At 39.9% G+C, this 15760-nt stretch overlaps 1 protein-coding gene across 2 annotated transcripts in view; it reads left to right on the forward strand.

Annotated features, from left to right (window-relative positions):
- Positions 1-15760, forward strand: part of LOC149303140 (pleckstrin homology domain-containing family H member 2-like) — a 44654-nt gene that overhangs the window by 7245 nt on the left and 21649 nt on the right. The window contains exons 2-9 of one of the 2 annotated variants that reach the window (XM_089481554.1): positions 6632-6694; positions 9164-9313; positions 9711-9794; positions 10716-10797; positions 11284-11467; positions 12118-13042; positions 14499-14575; positions 15095-15185. In XM_089481554.1, coding sequence (XP_089337680.1) covers positions 6632-6694; positions 9164-9313; positions 9711-9794; positions 10716-10797; positions 11284-11467; positions 12118-13042; positions 14499-14575; positions 15095-15185 — 1656 coding nt within the window. The remainder of the gene's footprint in view (positions 1-6631; positions 6695-9163; positions 9314-9710; positions 9795-10715; positions 10798-11283; positions 11468-12117; positions 13043-14498; positions 14576-15094; positions 15186-15760) is intronic. The other variant, XM_089481556.1, reaches the window with a different exon arrangement.

The following is a 15760-nucleotide window of genomic DNA, read 5'->3' on the forward strand; positions in this document are numbered from 1 at the left end:
GGTAGCCCTAACCAAGGCATGAGACAAAAGCAGAATAGCGCCCCCTACTCTTCATCTGTGCTACGGACACCTATGTGTGCAACATTTCCATTTTATGATATGCCATTATTGCCTTCAGAGGTCACCAAGGTTGCCAGTTATGGTAACCACATTAACCATTCATTCCAGGATACCGGATACTTTCCACATGCTGCTGACCGGTACATGTGAAGTGCTGCCCCTGCAGTATGTGGGATGTATAACCTCAAAATTATGATGTTTGCCACAAGATGCCCAAAATTAATTCAGCAAGTGTGTTAGTTCTACATAATCAGGATTATTTACAGTTCCCTTTAACTGGTACACAGGACCCTGCACCGGTAAAGTTCTTTTTACATACCGGTAGTTTATTATTATATTTTTTTTGCCTTTGCTTGAAATAATAAAGTGACTGAAAAAAAAATTAATGAAAATAGCGTCTCTTTCATCTCTCTTGATGTGATGACTTTAGCATAGTGTCACAGCTTGAACAACAAAGAGAAACGTGGGGGCTGTTCTATTTATTGGAGGTTGTTTCCATTTAACAGAGGCTTGAAAGACAAAATAGTTTTATATGCTGTTTAAGAGACACTCCAGCCATCGTACGCACTCTATATATCATAAGAATATGGTAGTTGAGGGGTTTCTTTAAATGTATGTGGTGCCCCCGTTTTATTTGTCTCTTTCCTCACCCACCGGCTATTTGCCACACATTTGGTACACTAACCATCGGCTTTGGCGCCGGCTCCGTGAATGTTGCGGGGGGGTTTCATAAGACCCCTTGTGCTCATGCATGGAAAGTTCATCCATTGATTTCAACGAGGAACTGCAGCTTCTCCCTAAAGTAATTGCTTTTATTTATTATTTGTTTAACCTTTTTTAAAAAAAAAATAATATCAAAGTATTCATAAAGGCTGCCTGGGACAGTAAAATATTGGGAATAAGGAGACTAGGAAAGTATAAAAGTGTGTGTTTATGAAAGAAACTTGCCTGTGAAGTTACTAGTTCGGCATTCCACGGTGAGTTAATTATTCAAGCGATGTTCTGTGCATCTGACCTTCTACACTTCCCCTGAGCAAACAAATGCCAGTTTTCTATGCCTTCCTGCTTTTGGCAATCGTCCCAGCCCCTATTACCTAAAATAAAAATCAAACAGCCATTATAGTTACTTTTTAGCCTGTTGGAGTTATTCTATTTATAGATGATGGGCACATAAGGGTTTAACTGGTTACTGGGACTTCTAGGACTGTGGCCAGGCGCTGGTTAATCTGAGTAGGTGGTTTATTAGTTTGAGAATTAAGGAATCGGCTGCCGCTCTGAGCTGAGCGCTAGGTTTATTCATTAAATATTTTTTCATTTGCATTTTGAGTGGTTAGCGATTTTCGCTGCTTATAAATTAACTTTGTTGAGTAATATTACCGGCTGGGGTTGCATTTGCATGTCAGGTAGATCTGGGGCCCTAGTTATACAGGTACTCTAACAGGATCTGAGGGACTCTGCCCGTGAGCTTGCCATCTAGCATTTTCCTGGCAAGAATGGTGGGTTTATGGGGGTCTCACTCATGATCAAATAATCTAGAATACAATTAATTAGGAAATAAATGACTTGACTAGGCCAATAAGTTCAAAGCCATACAGAGACTCTGAGCTGACTGTAGATCAGACTTCTTTTACTCAAAGGGGGCTAATTACAAATGTGTGTGCTTCTAGGGAGAGGGTTAATTTAGTAAGAGACCAGAGGGTAGCGTAGTTAGGAATGCTTACTGCTTTTCAGAAACATGTTTATGTATCCGCTTTCTACTAATAGAAATAGTAGTAGAAATGTCAACTCAGTCCCTTGTGAATCGTCAAATCCAGTAGGTCAATTGGTAATTAATGTCTCTAGATTGTAAGCTTGTGAGCCAAGCCCTCATTACCTGACATATCAATTCATCTTAGTCCATCACTTCTAGTTTTGAATGTATGGACTGTAAGAAGCGCTATAGAAATAAAAGCTATAATAATGGTGACCACAGAAAAGTAGATTATCAGGTCATAATCCCAGATGAGAATTAGATGAAGAATGATCAGTAGTAGCAAAAGCACCCATAAAATTGCGATGCATCCCACCCGTCCGGAGGGCCTTGTGAGACTATGTGGGTGCGATGATGGCTTTACTGACAGCAAAGCACACAAAAGCAATGAGCCGTCACCTCATCAGGAATCTACTTGCCGGTGTTATCTCACAAAGGAAGTGTCAGGAAGAAATCGTGTTATTTTAGTCCCTCTCATCAGAACTTGGGGGGGGGGGGGGGGGGAAACATTGATATTTAAATGCTATGCATTCCTTTATTTGTCGGCGCCCAGAGAGCCAGAATCCAAACGATTCCCAACCTGTTTCAAAGGAAGTGTTAGGAATACAAAGTTTATATTTTGCACAAAAAAATGAAAACTTAAGAGCTGGCTCTCTGTACTTTGGGTAGTTATTTTGCATCCCTATGACTTCCGTTGTACAGCGCAGCAGAGTATGTTGGCGCTATAAAAATCAACCAATAATTTCAATAAAAATAAAGCTGCCGTTTAAATGGATTTTACCTCATTGATTTTTCAGTCTTACCCTGCTGTCTATAAGCAGTTTTTCTTTGCATACACTGTTATTTTCAATGGATCAGTGAAGAATACCATGTTTCAGGCTGCCTTTCCCACCCAGACGTCGGCCGCTAAGGGTTGGTACGAGGTGGAGCCGCCATCAGACGCGTCGGACGTAAAGCTATAGTGACGCCATGAATACCGATGCATTTTAAACATAGAATATGTCTGCTCAATTTCTGAATGCATTCCTTAGTCTCTGGCCTTCTCTTAAATCTAGGATAGCTGTAAACCCATCCCATGCATGCTTAAACCCCTTCACTGTACTAACCTCCACTTCTGCTGGAAGGATAATTCCACGTATCCACTACCCTGTCAGTAAAGTAATATTTCCTTATATAAAAGGATGCAAAGAGGAGCAGATTAGACATTAGAGCAAGAACACCCCACCAAGCCGGGAGGCCCTAGGCATGTGCCAAGTGAGCTTAATCTACAGTTGTAACTGTCGGGCACTAGCCTACTAGTGAGCCCAGCGGCCAGCCCCATAGCAATCATCATACTAGGGACGTATGGGAAGCGTACGTGGCAGCTGATCGCCAGGACTCGGGGCAGTTATTTCTTATCTCTTTACTCTACTGCCACGTGTTGCCCTGTCTCACCGAGCTCATCTGATCATTGATGAAACCACCCTTACCTCTTCTCCTTCGTGGCTTCCACGTGATGTTGAAATCTTTTATTGAGGTTACATGACAAGTACCCAGAAATGTACATTCTTGGGATGCAGAGACACCCCCCCGAATAGCTTCTTCCAGGGACAGACATTTTCTGCTTTTCCACCAAAAAACAAAAATGTTTTTAAAGGTCATTTTTCTTCTGTGGCTCGGGATTTGTGCCGTGCCTGTCTAGCGATTCACCAACACAAATCCATTACTTCAAGTAAATACATATTTTTTTTAAAAATGCCTGAAATATGTATTTTATTAAAATAATGATACAGACCCAGAGGAGAAATATCTCGTATTAAATTTCACAGGGGAAACTTTGCGCAGAATTCTATATTTTCATATTTTGAAAGTTGCTGAGAATTCTAACAAGATTACTGATACAGCCGATAATATAACAGAGACGGTGAAATAATAAACAGGTGGAAATTCAGGAAATTATTCAAACTTGGACATTGTCCAGTACAATTTTAGCTTATTAGGTTATATAATGAAATCTTTGGAGGCATAAACTGTTCCTTTAAAATTTCCCGTAAATGTCGCCATGTGTGGAATGCTGGTCTCTCTACTAAATGATGGATTGTTTGTGATTTTTAACGTCGCTAACTATGCTTTTATCAAATGCGTAGTTAGATCCACAAGATATTGGATGTCATACCAACTCATAGACATCCCAAGGCCCCCTGCCAGCCACCAAACACGTATGAAGAGGCCCTCTGGCCCCCGCTACCTGTGCCCTGGTCCTCCTCTTGGGTTTTGGAGAAACTTGGAGAGCGAGTGACACAGCGCACGTCCTGATTGGTCTCTCTTGTGCCAACTAACCAATCCGTTTTCTCGGTGCGCAGGCTTTACGCGGGGAGTTTGGCCCCTCCACTTCCTGCACTGGGCCCTCCACTTCGTGCACTGGGCCCTCCACTTCGTGGCATCTTGCCCCACTCTTAAGTCTCAGTTTTGACGCTTGAAACATTGGGGGTTTTGCAAACAGAACCAGCTCAGCCCTTGTTGTAGGAAACATCAGTAGGGTCAGCCCAATATAATTCATAGTGAAGCTGGTAAGATGAAACTGCAGCTTTCCTGCAGACTCAGGCTTCAGTGTATAAACCACACTACAGAAGATGCATCTTGATACGAATGGATTCCATCAGCAGGGAAAAAAATAAATAAAAATAAAATGCGAAACTTTATTGGCTCTTTAATTGGAAAATTCTGATTCTTTCGTACTTTTCTAGCCTAAAAATTGAGCGTCAGAGCTGGCCGTTCCAAGCAGCCGGCTGCACTTGCCTGCGTCTTTAATCAAATAAGACGTTCCTTTCACCATTCAGCGTAATGTTTGCTTTGCTCGTCTCACATTCCTGGCCCTGGAGCCGGGACGCAGCTAAGCACACATTCAATGGGAGGCGAGTGAATTAGGTACAATAATGGTCTATTCTCCTGCTGTATTAGACGCAGAAAATATATGTGACATTTCCGTGGATACCTAAAACAAAAAGTGTCTATCCCGGTAACTTAACCCTGTCACAAGGGGCTCCGTGCTGACATAACAATATGCTCCTTATAGACCCTATGATGTAATACGACATCTTATTCATGGAAATTCTGCAAACCCTAGTTTATGATAATTAAGATTATTTAAGGAGGCTCGTCTCAGGAAGAGAGTTCTTTCGGGATTGATTTGATGGTCATCTAGAACTGTTCTAGACCTGTCTAGAACTCTACCAACAATGTCTCCATTAAAAACCTGAACTAAAATTATTACTTACTGAAGGTGTGCATGGGAGCCAATACTGCACTTATAGGTAATTCTAATTAATATAATTATTGTAATGAAATAATATCTATTAACTATGTATAGCTTGGAGGGGAGAAGAGAAGGGCATTCGATAGAAATATTATAGATTTAACAAATACAAGTTTATTTCAAAAGAGCAGAATTGTTAGAACAAGAGGCCATAAACAGAAACCAGAGGGTAAGAGGTTTAGATGTGATATAAGCAGGTTAGTAAGTAGAGTAGCAGATTAATGGAACAGCTTCCCAGCAGAAGTGGTAGAAGCTAATACAATTTGAACATGTATGGGATAGGCATAAGGCTATCTTGAACCTATGATGAGACCAAGGACTGACTAAGGTCTGAGTCTTTACAGAAGGATGAGCTAAATGTGTTTTATATGCTTTCAAATTCTATGTTCGATATTCTTTATATTTTTAAGTGATCGGCAGATGTTCAGACATTCAGGCTGTGGTCAGAGAAACAAGTTCAGATGAGATTTAGATATATAGATTGGTGGGACAGAGTAGGAAAAATGAGAATAGAGGTATTATCAAATTTTTTACTTTATATATACGTACACACGTTAACTATACACCTGTGTTGGTGCCTTTCCGTTTTAAGGTGTGTGTGGAGCGGGGTGCCAAATACTCTAGGGATGCCCCTGGCGATACAGATGCCACATATATTTCTCTGACGGTATCTCACAGGGTTATTAGCAGCTGCGAGAGTTATGGCTGGAGTCATCGCGTGCAATTTTGCTAAGGAAATCCAGAATAAAATCTATTAACCGTGGAATGTGTGGGCTGCTGCTTCCAGATGTGCATTTGGAGCACTGGGGACAGTAATATTTATTGTTGTCTTACTTGTTTTCTTCTCTGTTTATGACCTTTAGCAGAAAACATTTTGAAATCGGACGCCATACGTTTTTGTTTCATTTTGGCGTAATTTCGAGATTTTAGCACAGGCCGTTTTGTCGGAAATCGTTGTTTCTCCCATTTCTATCCCTGTTATTGTGGTGTTGTGTACTAATAGGCGGAGGCAATGGAAGTTATTCACAAAAACAATTTTAAACTTACAAAAACTTAGTTTTTCAACCTTCTTTTGTTACAAACTGTACATTATGAAACCCGAATGGAAAGACTAAGAGATCTCAATGGGTATAGCTTGAAGGGGAGAGGAGCGGAGGCAGATGTGATGTAAGAAAATGTTACTTAACTGAGAGAGTAGTAGATAAGTGGAATAGCATCCACGCAGAAGTAGCAGAGGTTAACACAGCAAGGGAATCTTGAATATAAAGTGAGGCGAAGGACTGATTAAGGTTTGAGCCTTTACACTAGGAAAAGTGGCAGACTAGACGGGCCAGATGGTTCTTATCTGCAATCAGATTCTACGTTTTTCTATAAATTTGATGAAATTGTAATGCAAGAAGGGCCGGCCCTGTAGAAAGGATAGTTCAATAGCTGATCTTATATGTATGTAGTTGTTACTGTATTCCATTATCACACCTGTTTGCTCCAATACATGAAGTAGATAAACCGTTGAATTCGTTCTGCAGATGCAGCAGCTGGAGAGACAAGTCATTGATGCGAATCGGAGAGCGGAGAAGGCGTATGAACAGGTAAAGCGAACAACATACGTCGACAATCGCACGGCTTCCGAAACGGGAAGAATCTGGCCGGGTCCCTTACAAAAATATGTTATTTCTTTGACAATCGTCCAACTTTCTGCATAAACTCGGTGTCACGTTGGTTTCTGAATAAATATTTTTGTTCGCACCATCTCGCCAGACAGAGCCCCTCCCATGGAAAATGCCTTGTCTGGGTGTCGGAGTACTGTACTCGCATAGCGACTTTCTGCAGGTCACTGCCAACTAGGATGCACTGGCTTTAGAAGTATTCATGATGCCCTGGAAATAAATGATTCTTCCACTCAGTATCGCAGCCGTACTGCTTATAGCTCCCAGCCGCCAAGCACCAGCTCAGAGGCCGGATATCCTGACCCCCCCCCATTACATACCTATTACCATATATCTGGTTTTGGTTCTAAATATCCAGGATGAACCCCAGTCTCAAGATCATATTCGACAAAGATGTGAACACCGGTAACTTTGTGTTGAGAATACTTCCCGGTACCTGGTTATTTATAATTTTCTGCCAATCGCCATCATTTCATCTTCATGTCAAACTCTCCTACTTACAAACACTAATCATAAAATTGAAGGATTTGGGACTGTGATATACCTATCATATACCTGTGATATATAAAAAAGTTAATGCAGTTATATATCCCAAGTGTCATGGCTTTCACCGGACAGTCCCAATTTGTGCACCACAAACCTCTATTTAGCAGCTCACAACACTCTCCAGTTGCGTGCTTGGAGGGGATTTTTCTATTATAGTGGGCAGGTGGTCCTGCCAATAACCACATACCTCCAGGGGTCCCGTTACACTTCGCCCCATTTAAATGCATAAAAGGATTTAACAAAGTGCAAGAGAGAAGCTAATTTCGAAAGGGGAGAAATGTTTGAACAAGAGGTCATAATCTGAAACTAGAGAGGGTCAGAGGTTTAGATGAAATGTAAGGAAGTTTTAAATTACTGAGAGGGTGGTAGATAAATGGAACAGCCTCTCATCAGAAGTGGTAGAGACTAATACAATGAGGGAATTTAAACATGCATTGGATCAGCATACAGTTATCCTGAATCTAAGACAAGGTATGCTATCATTATCATTATTATATCATAACATATTATATGATATCGTATATATATATATATTATTATATCATAACTAACAACAAAACGGAGCCATATCTGTACCACTGGTAGCCACGCTCCATGTCCTTCCTTCCTCTGGCGGTGGCCAACATGTAGCTATGTGGCCAATCCGGTGTTAATCACGCATTATTTGTTCGGTAAGCTCAGTAAACTTTTCCTCGATATGGATAAACAATTAGATGAATGTTGTAGGAATGTTACAGGACAGATGTGACGTATCCTCATGTTTTACTTTAAAAGGATATATTTAGTTTCACTACTACCAGATTCCATTCAATAATAAATATGAACCTTGGGGTCTTGTTTAATGAGCTCTTGGCTGAGGTCCAAGGAAACCCATGGAATGTTTGTCAAGCTTCTGTGCGCTAATAAATCAGGGAAGACATTTCCATTTATCCTTAGAACGGTATTCAGTTCAGCCGCACGCTCATACGTATTATCGGTGCTATCCGCAAGGGAAACAAGTCCCGTTGCCCTCCCGTATCAGCTCTCTGTTGTAATTTGTAGGAATATAAAGAGATGCCTGGACCTGTTGGTGTAGATCCTATGGGCTTCAGGTGCTGCAAAGCGAGGGGGTACATGAGCTGCCCAGCAGCTAAGCCCCTGCATCTCCTTGATGGGATGGCGGCACGGGATGGGACCTTCAGTCCTGCCCAAGGTGCCATGATCCCTTGTTACGGCCTTGTTACGGCTTATTACCCAACAGTGGGTCATACCCCAGAAATAAACCCCTAGGTATTAGTGAAATCCCTTCCATATTTAGTCCACTTACCCACAAGTTAGCAGTGTGAGCTACATTTAAGTTTCCAATACAGGGGACCCCGCGGCCAATAGGACTTCCCAAGATCATTTTAAAAGCAGTTGATATTATGGAGAACCTCGAGCCTGGTATCTTCTAATCACTGCTTCATGGAGGCTCGTAGGCTCTGCTCAGATAATATTGATCATTTACCAAAGAATTCAGGGGCCACACATATTGTAATTTAAAATATGTAGGAAGGCATTACTTTTCTAGTTACCGTTAGACATACTCTTGTTCATTCTTGTCTTTTGTTAAATAATATTAGTTACGTATTTTGATATTGACTCTAATAGATAATGAACCCTGGAAGAAGTGAACGCAAATAAGGTTGAATATATTTAATTTTATATTATTTAAAATCGAGGCCACTAGTACAGTCACAGCAAAGACCGTATCTTGCTGCCGTCATGAAACTTGGAATGTTGTGTCTGATATTGCTACGTAGTAACCTGTGAACCTCTCGTGTATCCCATCAACTCCTTGACTTGATCTCATTAATTTTCTGAAAGGTTCAAGTAATGGAAGAAAGTCTCAAAGCGGCCAACATACAAACCAGTGAATCAGAGACGAGGTGGTACAAGAAGAGTCAAGAGTTGGAGATTTTGGTTCAAGAGAAAGAAGACATTATTCAGTGTTTAGAACATGAACTTGATGAGCAGGTTAGTTTTGCTCCGATATCTAGAAATACAGAACTTGACGGCAGATAAGAACCGTTTGGCGCATCTCGTCTGCCTACTTTTGCTGCTGTAAAGACTCAGACCTTAATAAGTCGTCAGTCTCGCCTTAGATTCAGGAGCCATATGCCTGTCCCATGTGTGTTTAAATGCCTTTACTGTATTACTCTCTACCACGTCTGCTAAATTCCGTTTCTAAATCTGGCCACTAAACCGCATGGTATAAAGTTATACATAAATATTAAACAAAGTAAAGTATTCTGCATGGATTCCCTTTTAAGAGTCTGACGTTTGGATTTGAAGGGGTAGTTTCGCCATGACACGCTTTTAAACACCGATCATTTCTGGATTCTTTGAGTTGAATGTGATTGTATGTCATTAGAGACAAATACGGAACCAAGAAGCAAAAATGATAGAAGACAAAGCAGCAAAAATTAAAGACTGGGTGATGGGGAAGCTGAGGGAGGTATGTACCAATCGGATTTTTTATTTTGTTGCCCCACACATGTATATGTCATGTCTTTATACACATACACATCTTTTTACACATATACCGTACATTTACAATGCCAGTGTAGGCCTTGATCCATGGCAGGTACCAGACTGACTTCTACACATTTAGTGTATTTTCTGCTAGTATTCTCCTGGTCCAGGAACCCGAGGCAGCTGCTTGACTCTCCTGGCACCAAGATATGTTAAGATATACGGGTACAGAAATGTGAAATGCTGGGTACACAAGCGGGAAGAAGAAGTTGAAGAAAGAAGGAAGTCATGAGCAGAGTATCATGGAGGCTAGGAGAGTATTTGGAGATAAGAGCAGTGTTAAGGGCTGTGTAGTTATATAGAATATTTGCCCAAAGAAGATTAATGTAATAATAACATTTTAGAGCAAGAATGGACTGGGTGGGGGCTACAATCACCCCTGTGAATGTCCCAGATGTGTGCACTGAGGACCAGTTTAACAGTTAGGGTTTAACAGTTCTCTTAGTTGACATTATAGAGCCATGCTTCTTGAGCTTGTCAATTATTTGTGGTAAGATACATGCATATATTTTGGAACTTAAATATTGGGTAATTGTTATTTGTATAGGGGTATTATTATTTATTATGGTTCTTATGTGGGGATAATTATTTTTTATTATTTGTATTTAATATTATTAATTTTATTGGATATTTTAAATAATTGAAATTCTTGGGAAAAAAGTAATTAATGAAATATATATATTTATATATACGGTAAAATAAAAAATAATACAATACTAAAACTTAATGCAATAATACAAATTAGTGAAAACTGTACTTTTGCATCTAAATAAATAAAGCAGCCCCGATTCTAAATTAATAAGACGTCCATCGGTTCTAAGAGCAATTTTTTGTTTTTATTTAGTTGGAAATTGAGAATCAAAATCTCAGACTACTCAACAAAAGTTACAACGAAGAGATTCTTTCTCTACGTTCTAAACTACAAGGTAAATGTGTATGTTGTGATGCACTGTAAATATATATGTACACAATGTATGTTGATCTAAATAAGCGGTATTTATGCATTCAAAGAACACCTTCTGTATATGCCACATGAGCATGTTCTACTAATTTTCACAATTATTCCTCCCCTTGTTATTTCTGCTATTATGCTTGATGTTAATGACTGTGTCAGCCTTAGAATGGGAAGTAATGAGAAGGGAGAACCTACTCCCAGACCACCGTTCTAATGCCCCAGCCGATATTTGAACATCAATTCTGGAGCATCTTCTGCTCAAATCATTGATCAGTGATTGTATTTTTGGCATTATGAGTCCATTTAAAGAAAGGCAATATTATTATTTATTTTATATATCACCATCATATCCCGCAGCGCTGTACAATGGGCCATAAGAACAATCATATATGCATTTCAGCATTTATTATGATGTCTGCTTTCGCTGTTGCCCTTACTGTGCCTAAATATTTTGCAGAGTGTAAAGCCAAGAAATCTTCCATCTGCCCGATGCAAAAACCTGCGGAAGGTCAACGACTAAGCAGCTTAACCTTTGGATGCTTTCAAAACAGAGCCAAAAGCCCACAGCCAGACCCCAAAACAGAAGAAAACAACAAGTCCTCAAATGAAGCACCAGTCTTTAATGGAGGTAATTATATTCTATTTAGAGCAATAATATTTACTGTCTGCAATAATGGACCCATTATCCTTTTCCATTATTTCCAACGTAACCTTTTTGTTATTACAGCCTCCTTGTTCATTAATTTGATAGTATTCGTAGCTCACGTTGAATGTTTTCCATTCTTCTCTCCAGCCTGTGGCTATTATCCAAAGTTATTTCATCATTTCTGTTCTTCCTACTGGCATTACCATCGGTATTACCCAATGTACCACATTTTCCTGCACGCTACTTTATTCCCAGTTCTTCAATGTCTGCATTGTTGCTACCTCTTAGTGTACTTTCCATTCCATCCTCCCATACAACACCGTCATGAATCCCATTATCATACGTGTATCAGCCTCACCCATTTCCTTATCCTATCAATTATTATTTATCACATCACCTTCAGCATACCAGGGTGCGATACTCCAGACCAGTCCCTCTTTTCTTTCTACCCATTGCCATTTTATATCTTTTTGTACCCCCATGTCCTTCTACCTTTGTTATTGTGTCTTTTGGCTAGAAACTTTTCTGTGTTATTGGAGCTTAGCTGCATGTAGTGAGTTGAGTTGATGGTTATCTGTACGGCTGCTAAGATGAGAATGGATTGCAAGTAATCTGTTCTTCATATGTGCAACTGATTTCTCTTACAGAGCACAATATGAAGGAAAAGACCTCTGATGGCCACCTTTATGATGGTCTTGAGGGACAACCATCTTTACTACGAAATATCACCAATTTCGAAAGACTTAACAAGAGGCATCAGGGAGCAGACCTCCCAAGCATTACTGTGAGTGACTGGAGCTCTGACGAGGAAGTAAAGAAATCCCAAGTCAATGCTAGGTGTGTGTCTTCACTGTCTAGCCAAACCTCAGAAGAAGGCAATCGAAACAGCAGATTGGGGAGCGAGATGTATCTAACCGCCTCAGAAGAAAGCAGTTCAGCCTGTGATGATGAAAGTTCAGGGTTACAAACAGGGGACCATGTTGGAATTTCTACTTTACAGAAAGGGTTGCATAAGAGCCCTCAAAACATTTTTGGAGGCAAAAGATATTTTCAGTTTTCAAACCAAAGAACAAAGCTTGATAGTTCTTCTGAAAATCTGAATTCAAGATCTCAGTTCCACGGCCTTGACTACTCTTTCTGTCCCAGTGAAACCAGCACTCCAGTGCTTCCATCAAATCACTCAACAAAGGTCTCGGACTCACCAACCTCAAAAGATCTGGCAGCCAACCTACCTTCTCCTAAACAACGGACTCCAAATATCTTGAGCATGAGTATAACTATGGCCAAGAAGCACCTAAGTCAACCTCAGATGAGTTCTGACAGAATGTTTGGTAAAAACAGGAATGCGATAAGCATGGTAAAGCCGTACAGGCCCCAGGAGACAGACATAGACTTGATTGATGAGCAGAACGATAACGCTTCCCAGAGGATGGATACTGGCTACAATGAAGGGTCATTTTCATATGACGTGAGAGAACACCAGGGAACAAACCATTCCATGATCAATATGTCAGAAAAGGCTATGTATGCCAAACCTCCAACTCCTCCACTGCATCGATTTCCTTCATGGGTAATTATAAAGATATTTATTTTACTGACCCGACCTACCTAAAACACATCATTGTTGAGTGATATTCAACACATCTCCTTAAAATGTTGCACAGGACGAATACATTTTTAGTACGATAATAATGGCTTCTTGACCATTAGCGAATGCTTTTAAAAAAAACATATATGTTTGAAAACATATATATATATAGATATCTCTCTCTCTCTCTCTCTCTCTCTCTATATATATATATATACCGTATTTGCTCGATCATAAGACAAGGTTTTTTTCAGAGCAAATGCTCTGAAAAATACCCCTCGTCTTATAATCGGTGTCGTCTTATAATCAGACCTCAAATAGGTCTGACTATGAGACGACTAAGATCCAGATCCCCCGTAGAGCTGCAGGGGACCCAGATCCTCCTGTCCCCCCCCGCCCGCCCCACTTACCGGTACTTCTGAGTCCCCGGTGTGTAGCCGGAGTAGCGTGTAGATGTCTATGCGATTCGTGTAGAGCTCTACACGCTGCCCGGACTAAGCACCGGGCAACGTGTAGAGCTCTACGCGATTCGCGTACACAACTTACGCTGCAGCCTGAAGGAGGTGCGGCTAGCAGCGGGGGTTGTCTGCGTCCATTGCGCAGACCTTTCGCCGGCTGTCAGAGATCAGAGTTCTCTCTGACAGTCGGGGAAGGTCTGCGCGATGGACGCAGACAACCAGTATGTCCTGATGAAAGTCAGTAATGACTGAAACGTCGACTTGACTTTGAATAAAATGAAATTGTCTATTTAAAGACCTGGAGTGCTGACCATCTTTTTGAAAGTGTTTTATATATATATATATATACACCTCTATGGGAACAAGTCCATGTAATATAAATGCGTCCTGTGACTAATAGCAGAACATAATGTTATCCTATTATTAGTATAAGATTCGTTAAGGAAGTCCTGAAGGATTAAATTTAAGCTTGACATAGACTGTAAGCATAAGAGTAGGATATCATGGGAAAGCTCCCAAATTCCATGTTTAATGGATAGATAATACGATCCTTGTGGCTAAAGGACCTACATCACAGGCAGTAAATAACACGAAAATGATGGTCCTCTTAAATGAGAAATAGATCTGTTTATATATGTGCTTAAACATTTCATATATATATATATATATATATATATATATATAAAATAGTCATTATCTTTTTATGTATATAAGATGTATAAGTAAGTAAAATATATACAGAAGCAAGAAATGGATAATAGTGTTTAATTTGTCATGTTTTCCAATGTTTAGTTTACTTTTTCCAACCCGTGGTATTTCCAAGGTTCGGTGTAGTGACACCTGCTGGATTCTCCCGAAAAGGGGGACACATAATTGGTGTCAATCTGTATGTGAAATGTCAAATAACAAAAAGGAAATATTTATATTTTTCTAATATACATATATATATATATATATATATATATATATTCTTCCTATAGGAGAATCGCATCTATACCATTGCCAAATCAGGCATGAGAATGTCAGAGGTCACAGAAGATCCAGTTGTCAAAAGTAAGTGATCATTTTTTACATTGTTTCAATTTGCTAATTGTGTAAATCTGATAATCAAGTATGTTAAGTATAATCAACATTTTCCAAACAGGAACTCTTAGAAGAAATGGAAGCAATAGCCATATTGGGTCCAATAGAAGAAACTAAACATTTTCATAGAGTAAAGTCACAAACGCCTGAGAGATTTATAATGAATCTAATGAATGTATTCTTTCTCCTTTTGGCACCCCCTAGTGGCCATATATACTAATGCCGGAAACACAAAATGTTCATGTCGGTAAATCAGACTCCGCAGAACTCTCACACTAACGCACACTTACACATACACTCACACACACAGACTCATTAAGTGTTTCTTGTATTGAAGATACGCCATTCATTAAAGGCTTGAGTCTTGGCTTGAGTCTTGGCTCAATCAGTGCGCATTTGAATGGATATTATGATTTTTCGTATGATGGTAGCATTGTTCTATTTTAGATGTAATTGTGACGTGTGGTTATGTTTTGGATTGTGTTTTAGTAAGTAACACAGTGACATCACCTTCAACTTCAGGAATCTACACATCTCTCATATACAAGAATCTGACTTCTCCAGTCTACACCACTCTGAAAGGGGTAAGATAGAGTGTTTTTAAAGGAATAAAGCGTGTTAACATGTATTGCCTCCCATCCTTCCACCCTCTAGCTTTAAATCATGCCCTCTGGTTCTGGCACTACCCGTTTTACTAAAATGCTTTCCTTTTTCCTTTATTTAATCTCTTGACATATTTGAAAGATTCCATCATATCTCAGCCATGACCATTGAGGCCGCTCTCCTCTCCTTTCTAGGGCGCACATATTACAATGAAATAACCGTCACATCTCATCTTCTGAATTTACCAAATTACACTTTTTTTGCATAAATGTAGTAAGACCATATAAATGGTAGAAGGGAAATATGTATGTAAATATGTAATCATATAGGTGATACCCATCAAGAAGGGATAGCCAGCTGTGGTCACCAAGTGTTCCTTTTCTCCTCTTTGCCTTGTGAAAAACCGACTTTTCCCAACTTTGCCTTAACTTTCATTAAGTTACCCGTAGTATGTCTACTGAGGATTGTGTATTATTAAATGGGCTAAGTTTATCTGCCTCTCAGAATTTCATTGTTCACCGTGGGACCCTGAGATTGGAATAAAACATTGTCCAAG

The sequence above is a fragment of the Sceloporus occidentalis genome, unplaced genomic scaffold (genome assembly GCF_023333645.1).
Source record: "Sceloporus occidentalis isolate IW3139 unplaced genomic scaffold, rSceOcc1.0.p SCAF_15, whole genome shotgun sequence".
NCBI classification, from domain to species: Eukaryota; Metazoa; Chordata; class Lepidosauria; order Squamata; family Phrynosomatidae; genus Sceloporus; species Sceloporus occidentalis.